This window comes from Polyodon spathula, chromosome 12 (assembly GCF_017654505.1).
Source record: "Polyodon spathula isolate WHYD16114869_AA chromosome 12, ASM1765450v1, whole genome shotgun sequence".
Taxonomy (NCBI): Eukaryota; Metazoa; Chordata; class Actinopteri; order Acipenseriformes; family Polyodontidae; genus Polyodon; species Polyodon spathula.
Window position 1 is genome coordinate 7322061 of NC_054545.1, and position 20140 is coordinate 7342200.

General features: G+C 32.8%; 1 protein-coding gene across 28 annotated transcripts in view; it reads left to right on the forward strand.

The window, feature by feature from the left end:
* The window catches only part of nrxn3a (neurexin 3a), a 290916-nt gene that overhangs the window by 106048 nt on the left and 164728 nt on the right, over positions 1–20140 (forward strand). For 12 of the 28 annotated variants that reach the window (XM_041266212.1, XM_041266208.1, XM_041266209.1 and 9 more), the window contains 8 exons: positions 810–1013; positions 3340–3366; positions 9188–9307; positions 10113–10494; positions 11587–11777; positions 12160–12333; positions 16345–16371; positions 17986–18105. In XM_041266212.1, coding sequence (XP_041122146.1) covers positions 810–1013; positions 3340–3366; positions 9188–9307; positions 10113–10494; positions 11587–11777; positions 12160–12333; positions 16345–16371; positions 17986–18105 — 1245 coding nt within the window. The remainder of the gene's footprint in view (positions 1–809; positions 1014–3339; positions 3367–9187; positions 9308–10112; positions 10495–11586; positions 11778–12159; positions 12334–16344; positions 16372–17985; positions 18106–20140) is intronic. The other 16 variants (XM_041266221.1, XM_041266220.1, XM_041266219.1 and 13 more) reach the window with 3 other exon arrangements.

Below are 20140 nucleotides of genomic sequence, written 5' to 3' on the forward strand. Positions count from 1 at the left end.
TATTTGTACAAACAGCATTGGATCAAAATGTATGCATTTGTTGCATATTAAAAAGTATGTGAAATATCAGGGAGCTTTAATGTATACCCCATTCTCCTTGATAGTATTGCTAGGCACATGTATAAAATAATATACAATATATTAAATGCAATAAATATATAAATATATATATATATATATATATATATATATATATATATATATATATATACACACACACACACACACACACATCATTTACTTAGTAATCCAGTCTTTTCTATGATTTAAACAATTGAAGATATAAATATTTTCATCCTGTAATTCTGTATGTTGAAATTAGTTTTGGTTAACATTTGTATATCCATGGGTATTGTGATCTCTACCCCCATGTGATAAAGTGTGAACATCTCTTGTGCTTATACTAATGTCTGTGCATTGACATTAACCTTACACAGATATAAATTGACTAACTGTCACATAGGCAAGGGAGGGAAATGGGAATTGTTTAGATAAGAGAAATATTGAATTTTAGTGTTGTGAATTTCAGAGAAATAAGAAAAGAGAAAGCACAGGTGTGTAGATTGTGTGCAGAGTCCTTATGTGAGAAATGTTTTCTGGTATTATTTGGTTTGTTCTGAATTTCTTTCTTGTAGCATATAGTCAAATATATATTTCATTGACTTTGCAAAGTTGATTTTAGTATTCCTAAACTTACCACTCTAGTGTGTAATATAAGCATGGATGAATTTTCTAGCAAGTTCTGTATGAAAGAATATATATATAGAAAAAAAAAAATGTAAGCATTTTTTTAACTTGTTTTTTCACAGAGGCCTCCATTCTCAGCTATGATGGTAGCATGTACATGAAGGTTGTGATGCCCATGGTCATGCATACAGAGGCTGAGGACGTATCCTTGCGCTTCATGTCTCAGCGGGCATATGGCCTGCTCATGGCAACCACATCAAGGGAGTCAGCAGACACACTAAGGCTTGAACTTGATGGAGGACGTGTGAAGCTGACTGTTAATTTAGGTATCGTATACACCTGAAATTCAGGAATCTATTGGTTTCTTTGTGTATTGTTTTTTTTTTTTTTTCTTGTAATACTAATTATATAGTAAATAAAATGTATATGTATACTTTAATATTCTTTTGTTATATGTTTCTAAATATATTGCATGGAATTAATGAATAATGTATGTGTGTGTGTGTGTGTGTGTGTGTGTGTGTGTGTGTGTGTGTGTGTGTGTGTGTGTGTGTGTGTGTGTGTGTGTGTGTTATTTATTTATTTTATTTCTTTATTTAGATATTTATTTTTTTAATTAATTTGTATTTTAATTGTTGGCCTAAATATACCTGCTGTTTGGCCCATCTTTTGAACAGATATTTTCATCATCATTTTCATATATTATTATTATTATTATTATTATTATTATTATTATTATTTATTATTATTATTATGTTTGTTTGTTTGTTTGTTTAAGTTGCCCTTTTTTGATTTTTTATACCAGTAATTAACACAATAAGTGCTGTGACTTTCTAAATGGTAAAACAGTTAGTCACGTTTCAGTCTTTAAAAAGTTTTGATTGACATGTATTATTTCAATAATTTAGTCTAGCAACATTGCTGATTTTTTTCCTGCAAAAAAACTCATAAAACACATTTTAGCAATAAAACTACACATCCACCATGCTATGTCAAAAGATGGTATTCAACCCTTCAAAGGCCTGAAGCCTGCGGCCCCTACAGCAAACAGCCCGTGAACAGAGTGCACAGCTAAACCAGCAGTCGGCTAGCATACCACCTTCTTTGTTTTCTTTTTTTTTTTCAAAACACATAATTGAAAACCTAATATCATTATATGTAGTATTCACATTAATACCTTCAATAATAGTCATAGAAAAGAAAATATTGGTCACAATACGCTGTTTTTTGACAGCATACTTTTATTGCATAAAAATTCATTCACGTATGGTGTAAATATTTTCTGCCATTTAAAAATGCCATGTAGCATATATAATAATATGCACAAAATATGTGTTTTTTAAAAAAAAAAAAAATCTGTTTCATTTCAGAATTTAAGGTGATCTTTCTATTAGTTCAGTTATTTTGATAAATTTTGAATAAATCATGCTCTTTAAGATTATTGTCATCGACAATTATATCCCCCCAAGGTCTGAATAACTTACACTTAAAAAAAAAAAAAAAAAAAAAAACTATGATATATATATTTTTTAAAAAATTTCAAGGTTATACGTAAATTACTAATTTGCTATATATATATTATATATATATAATATATTAGATATATATATATCTATATAATATATATATATATATCTATCTATCTATAGATATTATATATAGATATAAAGCCTCCCACATTGGCTTTCCTTGTCATACATTTTGTTGTACTGTTTAAAAGAGACATGCTAGTTAGTACATGTATCTAGTGTCTGTATTAACGTTGCTCATTCGAGGGGTATAATGGTCACTGCATGGTGCTGCTGCTGATTGGACCGAGGCTGTTTGCTCCCACTTTTCTGTTGCGGTTGACGACACATGATAAACCTAACCACATGGAACCTAACCCAGATTGTTTTTACAATATCCAATCATGTCAAACAGCATTTATTTGCTTAATATTTATTCACACACACACACACAATAAAGATGTATTTCTTTCCAGTAGTAGTATATGCGCATTATGTAATATGCACAGCAATTACTGGGGTGTTCTGTTAACATCAACTTGTCAATATACTTTAACAATATCAATATTCTTCCCCAGTTATGATGGGGTATTAAAATCTTTTCTTATCTTTCCTCAATTCTTTTGTTAAGACTTCTAGAAATTCAAAGATCTGTGGTACACCATCTTCTTGCTAAATGTTATACAACATACAGTTCTAGTATACTGTTTAGCAAACAAGATAGCACAAGGCCATTGGATATCTTAGCCAATTTCTTTGAGACTTAACTTGATAAAAAAAAATTAAAGTTATAAAATCTCAGTTTAGGGAATTCATGTGGTTAGTAATTAATGAGTGGCCATTTTATAACTACGGGTAACAAAAGTGTTTCTATAATTTATAGAAAACTGCCTGTATGATTTTTATTCAAACAGTGATTTGGGGATATTATATGTCCAATGCTTCTTGACTCTTAAGGATGTTTTGTGTTATATAATCAGAGCTGACATTTCTTTTTTAAATAATTTCTAAATTAGTGATACATAAAATGGCTACGTTTTTGCATGTGTCTGTCCCCGGAAGGGTGGACTGATTGTTTTTGGATGTCTGCAGCTGTAACCTTGAAGGATGCAATTTCATCTTTCATTTATTCTTCCCCATCTAGACTGTATCAGGATAAACTGTAACTCCAGTAAGTTAATACTCAAGTTTCATTTTGTTCTTGATATTTTCTAAAGAAATGTTTTAAACTGTTGCCTGTTTCGTTAAAACTGTTGTTTAATCAATAGAGGAATGTGGTGACTTGATAATCAGGATTTTACTTATTAGATTGTTTGTTTTTGAAGGGGTGGTAATCAGTTGAGGGAGGGTGGGGTTTCAAAAACAGATAGGCAGCTATCAAGCTACAAAATAAATATCACAATATTTGCAAATTGATGGTCAGTATTTAATTATGGTACATAATTTCCAATTCTATAGACTAGAGCCCTATTCCATTGCTCCCTTCATACCTAAATCCCGACAAGAAATATACCTGACCAGGCTGTATACCTTGCATTCTTAGTCTGTACATGCATGGTAATTTTGAAATTAGAAAATAAATGAGTGCTTTAATGCATAAAACACATATGAGTAATTAAGAAATGGTCTTAGGAGCAAATGAGGCACTGTAAATGAAATGTAATATTTATTATTATACTGTTTAGTACAATTGGCTGTAAAACATGTCAGGATGAAAAGATAAATCCTCACCCCAAGCACTTAAATATTGGAACCATTTAGAATACGCTCAAAGTAGGTGCATTCAATAATATCGCCATTCATTCTTGTGGAAAATGACGAAAAAGGGCAGGTTTAAACGTTAGTATACATCTAACTGAGATGGAAATGGGTTTAGACATAAAGTAGGTACTGGTATTTCCTCAGAGTTGAATCATGTTTATTTAATGTTTTCCTGTTTATTTTAAAAGGATTATTCAAACTGATTTAGGTTTAATTTCAATTAGATGTTCCAAAAGATTATTAAGTCACCTCTTTTACTTACCTTAACTTAAAAAAAAAAAAAAACCCTGACATTTTATAGATGCTTGAAATGCAAGCAGGGCATTTAGAATAGTTTCCCAGCATACGTTAATACTGATACTGTACAATGGTAGTACTTAATATGCAGTCCTCAAAGATCATGTAGATGTGCAATCCATGACTATAATATAATATATTTGGCTTGCATCTTGTTACACAATTCCTAAAGATGGCCTGTCGAGAAATTGAGTTTCAGCCCTGTAAAATATTCAACATTCACTGTGGTGTTTCTTTTTGCTGTGCTTGCATATCAAGATTAATAACAAGCATTTTAATATGTGCTCACCTTTCAATACTCAGGCACATCAAAGGTAACTTTTTAAAGCTTAATGTGAAAATAGGAATGTTATTGCTCTAAAATCTTAGTTGTATATTTGAAAATGTCTGTCATAAACAAGGCTTAACAGCTTTTACTCATAGACAGGTCTTCTTTAACTTTTAAAGGAAAACTGAAAAAGCTGGATAAATAAAAAAAATATGTTTTGCTGATTTAAAGCAGTATTCATGTTTCAAATGCATAATGGATACATAATAACCAGTGTATCCTGTGGTTAATAATGAACACATTCGTGTACATACCTTTCAGTGCATACCTCTGGAAGGTAAGATAACTTTGTTTTTGCATCATCCTTTATTCTTATAATTTTAAAAGGATAATATTTGTGAGCTGTATCCTGTTCCAAATATGTCTGTGTAAATGATATTCAAACCAAATCTACCTGTGTACATCTTATTTTCTTTCTTTCTTATGCTTGGTCACTAGGAGACAGCAGCACAAAGGTTGAACTGTCTATGTAGGACATTCTGAACAGTACATCAGATGAACATACGCCATAGTTTGCATTACAATTCCAACCTGAACCTTGAAGGCAGATGGGTTATTGGGGTCAGCTGGCATTGGTTAGGTCTGAATCCCTACTTCAGAATGAACTCATGTATGAAAAGGCTTTGGTCTCAGAAGAGAATGTAATACTGGGTAGAGCATGAACCTACTCAGTGTGTAAAAGTATTTTTTTCATTCCTAACTACAAAAAACAAAACATTTCATATTTATAAATACATGCATTTAAAAAAAAAAAATCCCTTCAATGAGAACATACTTTACATCTAAAATGGCTTTTACTTTATTATAGTGTTTGAAAATTTGAACAGAATTTAGAAAAGTCAAGGTTACAGTAACAGCCGCTAAACACCTATTTATTCAACACTTATTGAATGTATTTAACTGAATCTCATTATGGAATGTTGCACCAGTAACAGAATGACTGACAGAATCGCACTATTTCAAATTGCAAACTAGGTGCAGAGCTTAAAATAGGAAAAATAATTCCCAATATTCAGTGTTGGGGAGAAAAATATTGATTGCTAGGTGGCAGAATATTATCTTTTGGGAGGACCTTCATTGGTGATATAATAATGACAGTCATCCCAGACACATGATTTGGTCATCACATCCATAGTCTTGAATACTGTTGAACCTTGAACATTCTAAAAGCTGTGTTTCCAAAAGTAACCCTCAACCAGGCACACTGAAGAACAAGGAAAAACATATTATTCTACAACAAACCATAAACCATCTCAGCAGGAAATACCTGCAACATTCCCAAGTTGGTATTGATTCTTCTGGAGGTCACAAACATCATTACCCGCTTGACTGCTTTCATAGTGTTGAACATTGTCAGGTTTTAGGTATCTCTCCTTTACTTGCTAGTAAAGCACATTATCTTGAATCCAATGGAGGTGGCAGATCCATATCTGTCATCTGGCCTTCTGCCTGGCCTATATATATATATATATATATATATATATATATATATATATATATATATATATATATATATATATATAGCAGTATACAGTATAACACAAAAGACATTGACAAAGACTACAGTAATTTGAGAAGTGAACATAAATAAATGATTGTTATTGTTATTTCTAAGTTTAAGCCATGAATTATGAATGCTTGCAATTAACACATTAGAGAAGGTAAAGATAATCATCATGCCTATAGATCCTATTAAGGGGAATGCTAAAGTTTTATATCATATGTGACAGATTTGCTATCATATACTGGTAGTGCTTTACTATAAGGCATCTTTTTTTAAAACAAGGCAAGGATACGTTTGTTGTAAGTTGAATGGTGGAAGTGGAGTTTAATATCACTGTCCATTCTTACCTGTTTTTGCTTATACATACCCACCTACGTAGTGTAGATTGGGTGACCTTGTTGCTGCAAAACACAGCATGAACGTATTTTATGTAACTTTAAAACAATGTATTATTTGCATTCCTTATTATTTTTCTTCAGTCCCACTATTTGCACTGATGGTATGCACATTTCTGTGCTCAGTGGTGCAAGAAGTCATGAGCACTTATCAATTTTCTACTGTTGCTGTGAACATTCCAGGTGCTTAGTTTCAACTAAGGGTCCATGGAGGTTCTGTTTTGGTCTGTGTTGTGTTTGTCTGGCACAGACTGGGTCTCTCCCATCATTCTCTGCAGGGCTGGATAACTGCCAAAGACTCCCTGGCTGACTGGGTCTATCCCATTATGCACAATTACGACTCTAGTTTTGCTTGACTAACAACTTCAGTAATCTGATTGCCAATGAACGCTTTAATATGCAACTTTGCACATCACAAAACCACATCATCAAATATTTTACATTGTAATAACATTTTACAAACGTACCAATGATCTTCAATGTTATAGCTAATGCAGTATTTAGTTTATAAAAGGACAGATTTTTATTAAGCTAATATAAATTCTAGTGTATGATGAAAAATATCTAAGCGCGAATATATATATATTACAGATCTATATATTATATATTATATATATTATATAGTATATATATTATATATATATATATACATATATATGATACATGTACGTCTTTTGTGACAAAACACTGTCATGCATTTAGTGTTATAATATGCATTCCCTCCAGTAGCTAGCTGATGCACTGCATTTGTATTATATATATGGATATATATATATTAATATATATATATATTATATATATATATATCTCTATATATGACATATAATTATGAGCTATCGTATACTGTTCATTAAGTCAATAGGTAGCAGAAAGTTGTTGTGTTGGTCCTTTCCTTTTTATTTCAGGCTTTTCTAGTTTGAGGCAGTAGAGTCAGCAATGTACTGAGTTAATAGAGTGTCATGGTACTAAATCAATCTTTTTTTTTTTTTTCCATTAAAAATACCTTTATGCTCTGAATTGCCTGAAAGTGTAATAATATACAGTCTGTCTAGCAAGCATGCATGTGACATGAATTCAATAAGTCATAAATGTTTTAATTCAGCTGTAAGTGAATGTTGCTTACTAATGTACTTTTAGAATTATATATACAGCAGTATGCAAATGTATGAGAATACCTCAAGATTTGTCATTTATATACTTTATATACCTACCTGCATGAAAAACTCCTGGTGTAAGAATTTAAATTTTCGGTCAGTAATTAGTGACTTAGAAACAATAGGCTTTCATGTGTGCAAATCTTGGACCACTTTGTGCTTTAATTAGGCATCTTTAACCGTTAACATTTTAGCATAACGATAGCCATCCTTACACTATCGTAACATTTACTATTATTTCATGCTATATTTTCATAAAATGCTCCAAACCATCAGTTACCTTTATCACAGCAGTTTGTTTTGTTATTTAACACTTTTTAATAGACACTACAAAGCTTAATTCAAAACTATATAGATATTGTATATATTATACTGGAAAATGTTCAGTAAACTGCCACTGCAATTGTTATATAAGACTATATATACTGTGTAGCCTAATTACTGGTTATAAAACACATGACGTTTAAATGACCTAATTATAATCTAAATCATAATAAGGTATTGTTAACAGGTAGCCTAACATTTTACATTGTTGATTAATTATACAGTCTATAAATGATTTATTTAGCCGTGTATGAGATGAAAAATAAAATCGTTCACTAACTGGTGTGTTTTTATTTTGTTAGTTGCAGGCTGCTTTTTAAAGTTTTAAGGGCTTTGTTTTCAAACCACATTACAAAGCTTTATTTAATTATTTTAAATTATGTTATTAATAATAAAGTCTTTCCATGTTGGACCATACAGTGATGCATAAAAGATGATCTTAAAAATTATTTTTACTGCAACATGTTTTCAATAAGGGATACTAAGAAGACCTGATTATGAGTAAAATACTAAGACTGGACTAATTATCATTAAATAGCTTATTATATATATTATATATAATATATAATTATGAGCATAAAAGATGATCTATAAATATTTTTGTACTGCCCAATATATAGGGATATATATATAATATATATATATCTAATATAGTATATATAAATATATATATATTATATGGAAATTTTTGTTGTAACGTAACACTTTATAAATAATAATTTTATTTGTAATTTGTTTTAAAAGTCATAACACACCTTATTACTGTGTGTATTTAAAATGCATCTGTTCTCCCAAGTTTTAGCTTTTTATTATTTAAAGGATAACCAAACCTTTGTTTTTTCAGTAATGGGTGAGATATGAAAACCAGAGCTATCTATACTATTAAGATAGCAGATAGTGTACTGGATAGTGTGTCCAGTGTGTGTGAATGTGTGTCATTTTTATTTTTTGGAGGCAGGCCTATAAACCCAAAAGGCAATGGCTAAAATGCTTATCATTATGACCTCATTTTAACTGTGGTGATGCTATTATTTTCTGTCTCAATCAGTTGTATAGATCGATAACACCATTTGAGAAAGATCCATGGGGGGGGGGGGGGGGGGCTTTTTTTTTTTGCACCAGCTTTAATGCACAAATAGGTAAGAAGCTCACCTTCCTCATTTATGGAAAGCAAAGGTTTGGTTGTGATCAAAGAAGGAAAGTAATTTTGTAACCAACATCATCCCCAGGCAAAGGACCAGAAACACTGTATGCTGGACAAAAACTCAATGATAATGAATGGCATGCAGTCCGTGTGGTTCGACGGGGTAAAAGCTTGAAGCTCACGGTTGACGATGACACTGCTGAAGGTACCTTTATCTAAACGAAACTGTAAACGTCACTAACCAAGCGTATACTTTTTATTGCAGCCTCAGTAAAAGTTGTGTGCTATGTTTTCAAGTTTTTGGAGGCTTGGCAGAGCATTTAAACTTTTAAAGAGTACAGGCTGATAACAGGCCATAAAGCTCAGTGTTTAAAGGGTTTAGTTTGCCTCAACAGGCCTAAAGTATCTAGAAGTCTGTGGTTATCCCCTGTGTTGGGAAGCTCACATTGCTTTGCAACAAAAGTGTACAGTTACAGATTGAGAGACATGTTGCAACAGCTATTAACAGATTTGATGTATGACATCTAATCAATAATGAGCACCTTTTTCACCTTTATAAAAATACACACATCACACATACTAACAAGGGAGTCTCAGGCTGGCTGTCCACTAGATGGCACCTGGCACCCCCCCCCCCCCCCCCCAAAAAAAAACAAAAAAAAACAAAGCTGCAGAGACTGTTGATGGTATCAAAGCCAAATAATGTTTTAATCTCCCAAACATGCACATACTCATATTCAGCTTGATAACTGTATAACATGCTAACGTGCATAACCTTTAAAATACACCCTGTCAAATGTTGTCTTTGAAGTCAGGCGTATTTCCTCTCACTTAACAGTGGCTCTTAAACAAGTGGGAGACACTGGAAATGCAGGACTGATGGAAATGCTTTACCATCTAAACAAACAGTGCAGCAGCTCATCTTAAAGGTTTATAGTTGATATGTATGGTGTACTTGTAGTGATGATTAGTAACATTACATTTTGTATTTTGTTATCTTTTTTGTATAGGTCAAATGGTGGGAGATCACACTCGCCTGGAATTCCACAATATAGAGACAGGGATTATGACAGAGAGGCGCTACATTTCAGTCATCCCTTCCAGTTTTATTGGGCATCTTCAGAGCCTGATGTTCAACGGAATGTTATATATTGACCTTTGTAAAAATGGTGACATTGACTTCTGTGAACTAAATGCCAGGTTTGGAATGAGGTCAATCATAGCTGATCCAGTCACATTTAAGTCCAAGAGCAGTTATCTTAGCTTGGCTACACTCCAGGCCTACACTTCCATGCACCTCTTCTTCCAGTTCAAAACAACCACTCCAGATGGATTCATTCTCTTTAACAGTGGTGATGGCAATGATTTCATCGCTGTGGAGCTGGTTAAAGGGTAAGGAGACTTTTTTTTTATGAACATATGAACACATTTCCTCCCATCTTTACAGAACTTTAGATCAGTGGTGTGCAGTGGGGCAGTTCTGTAAAATGTTTTTTTAAAGGATAGAACATTTTAAATAAATACACAAATGACAGCTAATTAGTCCAAGTTTTTACCTTTCAAATGAGCCATTGACGATCACTCTAGGACTTGCAGAACCGGAGAAATTATGTTTCAATTGGGGAGTGTCAGTGAAACTGCAGTGAACAGAGCCGAAATGGTGGCTTCCTTGTATGAGGCAACAAGTGTAAAAAAAAAACACTAATGTTTTAACAGGTGATTTTCTCTTAGATTTAATGTAAATCACATATTTTTTCTTGATTTTACCAAAAAAAAGTATAATAAGAGAGGGGGGGGGCATCATATAAAAAAGTTTGTGCACCACTGCTTTAGATTATTGGATCTATAACATGAATATGGTAATTACTAGGTAACTACCAATGGTTTGTGATCTTACATGATAACACCTGGTGGTATAAGTGTGTAATTACACAGATATTGGCAGCACTATCGTGACTCCGCGTACTTTCATCAAGTGACACAATATTGTTTCCAAATACCATTACCATGCAATTGTAATCTACCTACTACCTACTGTCATTTGTTTTGTAAAATTAATAAGAATTTCAGAAAATAGGTGTTAATTAAAGTTTGTATTAAACATACACGTTTTAATGAATGTGTCATTCTCAATGGCCTGGTGCAATGTTGATTGCTACAGAATGTCATACTTGTAATATAGGGCTCTATTCACAAAGCCCTAACTTGTGAGTTATTTAAAGAATGCTATTTTTTCATTGAAGAAGCACAGTTGGGTATTTATGAAATAGTTCTGGATGATTACTTTAAACAGGCTATAAAAGGTTTATGTCGTTACCCATAACTGAGATCAATGCCAAGTTAAGAATAATTGGCATGCATAACAAAAATGTATCCCTAGCTTGAGACAGGTACAATAAGGAAATACTGGCTTTTAAATACTTAACAAATTGATACATGTATGTTATCCCTTTTTAAACCGGAATGTGCTATTGTGCATTTCAGGTATATTCACTATGTTTTTGATCTGGGAAATGGTCCTAATGTGATCAAAGGAAACAGTGACAAAGCTCTGCATGACAACCAGTGGCACAATGTTGTGATCACTAGGGACAACAGCAACACTCATACACTCAAGGTGGATGCCAAGGCTGTTACACAGGTTATCAATGGTGCCAAAAACCTGGACCTAAAAGGTAATTTGACTAAAAGTATATTTACCAATTTCCTTTATATTCACATTATGCTATTTGCCATGCACACAGTTAATATGGGCCTATACATGTGTATTCTTTATTACTGGAAGACCGTAATCAGGGATGTAACTACATTATTTTATTTAATAATAATAATAATAATAATAATAATAATAATAATAATAATAATAATAATAATAATAATAATAATAATATGTTTTAGTTAACAAAGCAATACCAACTGCTGTTTTATTTTGTGGACATCTATTGACTTCCTTTTTTTTCCAACCTCGATCTAAGGTTACACGTTAAAGAATATACTGTTTCTACATTTGTTAAATTGTGTTAATCCATTTTTTATTTCTTTGTTTTTCTATTTCAGGCGATCTCTACATTGCTGGGCTGGCACAGGGCATGTACAGCAACCTTCCTAAGCTTGTGGCCTCCCGAGATGGGTTTCAGGGGTGTTTGGCCTCCGTGGATCTGAATGGCCGCCTCCCAGACCTGATCAATGACGCTTTGCACCGCAGCGGGCAGATTGAGCGCGGATGTGAAGGTACGCGCTTTATCAACACTAGGTCAGGCAGTCCATTCTTCCTCATGAACTCGAGCAGTAGCTCCATCTCTCACTTTTACATCTCTCCATCAATTTTACTAACTCTAATTGTGGCATGTCTTGCTGAAATGATGTGGTAACAGTCTGGTCAGTTGTTCTTAATTGGATAGCCACGTCACTCAAGTAGGGATGTCAGCTCCTCTTGTAGTGGATGGCAATTCCACCATTCATACTTTTTTTTTTGTTAACAATTGTCATAAAATAATATTTCCTCATTCATTGGAACAACCAGCAAGCTTTTATATTACAAAAGGCCATACAGTTCAGCATTAATACTAAAAATACACTCTAATTTCCAAACATTTAATATACAAATAATGAATGTGCATACAAACACAGCATTGATCAGAATGGCTATTGATAGCAACATGACATGCTATGCTCACTATTTTGGCAGCAACAAGGCATAAGCCTAGTACTATGTGTCCAACCATTATGCTCTTAAAAAAAGATATAAGCACAGATGCTCACTTAAGTGTGCCAAATTAATAGTTCTTCACATTGAGAAAACCCCATTGAGTGAGCAATAATACTGAAGTGTTGTTTTTAATGATGGCACTTGGTCATCGTTTTAGAAATGTTTGTGTCTTTCTGTCATTTATGTAACCACATTCTTTATCATTTGAAGCACACACACACACACACACACACACACACAAAAAACTGTTTATAAATCAAATGCAAAAAACATCACGTGGTCTTACAAAATGTTTCAACCTCAAGATTGTAAGATCCTAGTAATACATAACCTATTAAATCAATTGGAATCTGTTTGTATGGAAGTTACCAACAGAAAGCAAATTTCTTAGGCAAAGTGAAACCAAATGAGACAAAAACCATTTGCATACAAATAAGTACAAGACATTCTGTGTTAAGGAAAATAATGGTTCTGCAATAAGTGCAATTATGTGGTTGTCATAAACATCTAATTTCAAAATGTTTGTGCTGACCTCACATTTCATAGTTTGATCTGTGGATTTTCGAAAATTTGTTTGCATGCAAAATTAAGTCAATATAGATTATACAGTAGTGATATTGTATGGCAATCTTGCCACAGTACTGTTGTTTCTGTTATTGGGTACATGTTAATAGACATGGTATTTTTTAAATAAAGAATATGTACTATTGCCAGCAAATTACACTATGAATAATGCTCTTGGTTTATTTAATTGTAATAAAATCATCAGGTAAAGGATTTTAGGTTTGCTGTTGGTTGGTGAACTAAGCCTTGATATTTGGAAATAGGTAACTTGTTACTAATGCACAGATGTAAAGTTGGACAGGAATGGGCAACTGTAGTTGTGTATACTGAAGGCAATATCACCCACATCTTCATTCTCATCATTCCAGACGAGGGCTGGGTCCAAATCAAAACTTTGACAACCCGCTAATCGCACTTAACACTACTGTTAAGTGTAACATGAGTATTCAACGTGCTTTATATTCATTCTTAGCTTTAATCTTGTGCATGTAATTTGTTTAAATGATTTCATGTTTCACATTTTTTGTTTAAAATCATTGTTATTCATGTTTATCAGTGTTATTATTATTATTATTATTATTATTATTATTATTATTATTATTATTATTATTATTTGTATCAACATAATTCATAATAATTTTGCATGCAGAACAGCATTGCATATTTAAATCTAAAATCCTTGTATTCAATAGGTAAAATAGCTTTAATCTGTGCTGTTACTAAATCAGTGGACCTTAACATTTCTAGAATACATTAAACAGATTCTTGTTAATGACACTTGTTTGGTGTTTTGATTTTACCAAATGCAGAAATGAAATAAACAACATTCAAAAAAAGAAATAAATATGTACTATTACTTGCCTATGGCGTGATTTACATATTGTAACCAGGCATTTAGAACTAAAAAAAGAAACTCAATAGCTTTCATAAAACAAAAGTGAAAGCAGAAGTGGTCCAAATGTACAGGGACTGTTTTCCACTTGATGCATTGAGCATTGTTCATATGAAGGGGTGCATGCAGTAGTATTATATCTGCAAATTAAATCGGGAAAGATTTATACATTTCAGGGTGCCTACAAAATAATCTTAAGCCAGATTAGCAGCAATGTTGGTGAAATATTATACACAAAAAATTTTTTTTCTTTATTCTTAATAAGGTATTGTTAATATGGACCTGTGCTTTTACGCTTTAGAATTTGATTTTATTAATGGTGTCCATTTTTGGTATTCATGCTTTTGTTTGTTTGTTTGTTTGTTTTTACATAGAAAAATACAATCACTGTTAGACAAAAACCTTGCCTAGGTGTACCTGTCTTGACAACAAACACCCCCCCCCCCAGAGAAAAAATACCATTGTGTGTGTGTGTGTGTGTGTGTGTGTGTGTGTGTGTGTGTGTGTGTGTGTGTGTGTGTGTGTGTGTGTGTACGTGTATGTGTGTGTGTGCGCTTGCTCGTGCACAATATGAAAGAATGAAAGCATGAAATGCATATGAGGGTCTATGAACCCCTCAACTCTGTCACTGTATCTCAGCCCTGATCTGGCAGGGTCATTGTATAAATTGATAGATGGGTGGTTCAATCAAATGTAATGTGTATCAAGACATGCTTGAATACAGAATGATATTTGATATCTTTAAGTTGTAATGGAAAAAATCCAAGTAATTGCTGATTGCTAAATGCTGGGTCTGCCTTTTTAAACCATTAAATTAGAGGTGTTTGATTTAATAGTTAAGGATTCGGTCATTTTGAAAAAAAAATTAAGTAAATGATAGCAATTGATGCTTGACAGGGAGCAAATCCAAGAAGAAAAATCAGTTTACTTAAGATGTATAAGAAGGCTAATCGACCACCAGGTGGTGGTATAATTGTTGATTTTAAAAGGTTTTACTTTCGTGAAGAACTTTATTTGGCAAAAATAAATGGTGGCAATGCATCTGTCAGATGCTGTGCTTCTGATGACAAATTCTTCTTTTTACAATTTTTAAACGCGATCTGAAAAAAAAATGTAATACACTATTTAGATGATAAAGTGTGATGCAATTGAATGTACACTTAACCCTGCTTATAACAACTCAACGGACCATTTACAAACAGATGGGTCAAAATGCAGCTTTCAATGTAGTTGTTTCCATCATTTCTTTTAATTATTTTCCTTTAAGGTTAACAAAGAAACGTACATTATTTATGCTAGTAGTCCAATGTGCATTTCTGTTTTATATATATTTTTATTTTTGTAATTTCCATTGCAGCCATAAACATTTTCTCTGTCTTTGGAAGGCCTCTTTTTAATTTGCGGTTTAAATGACTCATTAGTTGGGATTTTTAACAATGACTACTTCAATGGCATGATTTAAGTACTGTTTACGCATTTTATGCAACTTCTGACATGTATATTATGCATGTGAAAAATAGTGCATTTGTTTTAGAACATGGCTCCTATGATGCTGTGTGAAATACCATTCAAATTATCTGCCATTATTAATATCCAACTTTTTTTTTTTAAACTAACATTCATGATATGACCTCAATATTCTATTTCAAACCACAGCTGATGTATAATATTTTTCAATTTGATTTGAATAATCTAGTACTATGTTTGCCCTTTTGGAAATGCCAATTGAGCTGAAACAGACAAACATTTCTACTTAAAGTTAAAGTGGAAACATTACCAGTATCTGAATATTTAATGCTGGGAGGGGTGATGCATTGTTAAAGAAACTCTCCATTAATGGGTGACATCTGCTGAATTAATTGTTTTTGTTTTAGCTGATTATGTTGAATGTCATTGTATTTTTACATATTGCTCTAGTAGTGAGTAGAATACTACATGCCATACATTATTAATAGGCTTGCTAATAATTTAACCCTAGCATGTATGTTAGTAAAGCAGAAGCTTTATTAACGAGCATCATTAACCACTTACTAACCTTTGTTATTGTTTTCGCTTTTCTGTTCTTTTGCTAACAAAGTTGAATTCACCAAAGCAGACCTACAAGGTAGAAGGTTCAATTCCATTCTGAACTTGGCTGAAAGATGCTCTGTGTAATGTTCTGCGTCATTTTGTAAGGCTGTTTTCCAAATAAGGTTCACTTCCTGCAATGAGCTGAATAGTACAACCACATTGCAAAGCAGTATTAAAAACGCAGTGATAGGTGTAAATGAACAGTGTTTGGCCTTTTGTTTAGTATTTTCCTTTCCTTTGTTTGTGATACTTTGAGTGTTATCGTTTGTATACTGGTGGTCTTCCAATTTCTTTTGTAAAACTATTTTTGGTTTTATGCCAACTATTATAGACATTGTATGTTAAAGACTCTCTTAGGTAGGTGTTCATTATCAGTTCATTTTTTAAATATCTTTTAGTGCTGAAGAGTCAAATGATTGTGTCTGTATCGTCCCTTTTTCCAGGTGGTGTCTATAGACTCATCACACAAGACCCAGTTTGTTATAATAGAAAAAAAAGTAATTTTATACTCAAACAATTATTAAAGAGAAACACCTCTACACATTATTTATTGTCCTTGTTTACCTTTTGAATGACATGTTTTAAATATGTATATTTAACAAAAGTAATGTGCCCCTAAAATTAGTGAAAATAAGGCAATATAGTGAACATATATAATAATATACTATATATATATATATATAATATATATGCCCCTTATAGTCGATATAGATATAATATATATTATATATAATTAATGTACAATGAATTTCAGCAGGAACAAAACATATTTTTATTTGAAAGTAAGTCCTGTTATATTACCACACAATCTAAAAGTGCTTTGTGTGAGAATAAGATGGCTTTTATCTATTTTTCCCCCCCATTACAAAAAAATAGATAAAAGCTTAAACAAGAGCAATGAACACAAGGATATGGTCTTGGGGGGGTTGCAAAATCTTACTCCCCTTTGCCTTCATTGTCATTTTTGTATCTCCTGAAATGGACGACTAAATGAAAATATGTCAGATCAGGAAGTGAATCATGTTAATAAAAACAGCTTGTTAAAATATATATATATTTCATATTGCACCATGCATTACACAATAAATGCACTTCTAGCCTCCTATCTAGTGCCCCCATCCCCTTCCACCCCAAATGTTTTCTCTTTAAGTGTATTGCAGCTAGACTTGGTTTTCTTGGAGTTGTCTTGGTTTTTTCACATGCTTATCCAAAGTAGGAGGTGTTGTTCACTGACCTTGTTTCACATCTATAATGACCTGCATTCCCTCTCAGGCATGTTTAAAATGAAGGATGTTTCTAAATGTACGACATACCCCCCAAAGACTTGTGATTCAGAGTTACAGCAATGATCAGAGATTACTATTTAAAATGTGCTTATATATACAAAATAAAGGAAAAGTGATACAAAACTGTAAGCAGAACTATATCACTTGAATCATAGGTTCATGATTTTAATATATACCTACTAATGTAAACATTCAGTATTGCATTTGTAGGAGTATATGAAGTGTGACAATCTATTTACAACTACTGGGAGGGAATGCGTATTATAACACTTAAATGCATGAGAGCTGGCGTGTCTTTCTGCATGGTACAAATGCAATTCTATTGCTTGCTTGCTATTAGATTCCTTTGCTTGCCCTCTTAGGTCCCAGTACCACCTGCCAAGAGGACTCCTGTGCAAACATGGGGATCTGCATACAGCAATGGGAGAACTTCACATGTGATTGCTCCATGACATCGTATGCTGGCAACCAGTGCAATGACCGTGAGTAAACTTACAAATGAATATTTTCATTATTTCACAGAACACAATTTTGTGCAAACTACTTCAGTATTCTGAAGGTCAAGTAAAATGTCTGCATTTAAGTAAAAACAAAATAATCACTTAGTGAGATATACATACACAGGTGTAGGTGTATAAATACTGTACTTTTTTTGTAGAATTAAAAACATTTAGTGTTACTGTATGTAACGTATAGGAACAGTGTAATTCAACATTTTTACTTGAAAAAATGATTTAGATATTGTGCCATAAATGTGTGCGAGAAAGGTGTGAATATTTTGAACTGAAGGTGAAGTTCAAGCCTTTGATCATCAAAAGGTAAGTTGAATTTCGAAATGAAATTCAACAGTGTTTCCTGACATTTCTTAAAACACTGTTTATTGTTTCTTTTGTATTTGGTTCAAACCTGGAAAACCTGCACATTATTTTTTTTTTTTTTTTCAGGAAAAAGGTTGAATAAAATTAAGCTTGGTTTTTAAAAAGAAATGTCTTTAGTTTTGTGAGTTGAATGATTATGGAATGTTAAATGATCTGTTGCAGAAATTGTTGGATTTCAATAAACTGCATTAAGGGCTTCTATTGTATACCATTGCAAGAGTGCAAATTGTCGTTCCAGCTCTTGGGGAGCGGTATTAATGTAAACACCGCTACCATCTAATGCTGAAAGGCTATTTATAAGATGTTGCTCAGGTTTCCTTTTAAAGATGACAGATAATTATTTCAATGTTACTTGTACATTAGCCTGCCGAAATTGGCTTAATTGATTAGCCACCCACTCGTTCCCAGCTGGAATTGAATGCAACTCCACAATTGCTTTGATTTGGCAGTTGGCTACAGCAATGCTTCTTGCAGGGTCTGTAAACTGCTTTAATTTAACAGTAAGCAATGCATCATGCTGAGAATGTTTGATTTTTTTTTTTTTGTAATTCATCAAGTTCTCAGTGTAGTCTCCAAGTAAAAGCCTGTCTTTCATATTCAGTAATGTTATTTGTGTTGTTGTTGTTGTTATAGTGATAAACATACAGTGGAAATGATTGCTTTTTAACAGAACATGTACGTCAATACAGTGCTTGTATTGCAGTGATTGTCCAGTCATAACTATATAATAAAAAATAGTGAATATTTAGTGTTTTATTAAACATATTCAAGTTTTAGTTTTAAACCTACTGAGTACAGGCATAGAGGTATAATTACATAATTACACATACAGGTAACTCATACTAGTTAACATTTATTAGGCACTTAATTCAGACATATATTAGATTGAAATTGATTTATAGGCTCTATAACTCTTTGAAAATCAGATTTGCTTGTTGGATTTGATCATGTACTCAGCATGAGCCCTTGAACTAATCAGAGGATCATTGCAGGGGTGCAGAGTGGTATAATGTGCACTTGCTACCAGCTGCCAGCAGTCCATCTATTGTGAGATGGAGGGTAAGAATCTGTGCAAATTGTGCAAGGCTGCATAATGTGGCATGAAATGGGCCGAGATTTTCAGATGCATTGTTTAAACAAATCTAAATCGACTATTAATAAGCAAAGGTTATTCAAAGGGGATTTATAATTTATAGTAGAATATAAATGCAGTAGTGGATTAAGATCGAAGTGCACCGTTTTATATTGAGTATAATGTGAGCAGAGCAGACATTTCCAGCCCTCTCTTTCACAGCACTGAGAAGAACTGAGCCAGGTTTTATTTTTCTTAAATGCATGTTCGGCCATGGAGTTTGCAAAAAAAATAAAAACAGGTGGTGACAAATACAGATGCAGTCACGTTACTGTATTTTCCAGCGTGCCTGTGCCTGGTAAGCATTTATTTTCGAGTTTCAAATCAAAATTAGGCACTTTTATGTTTTGCAGACTTGAGAATTGCATTGAAAAACAAAAGCTTTTATATTCAATGTGATTGGCATTGCACTTTATAATTCATTATGGAGGGAAAAATATATATTTTACTGATTGTTCAATTAAACGTCATCAATGTATTCATCTGTCCTGATGCCCCAATACAGCT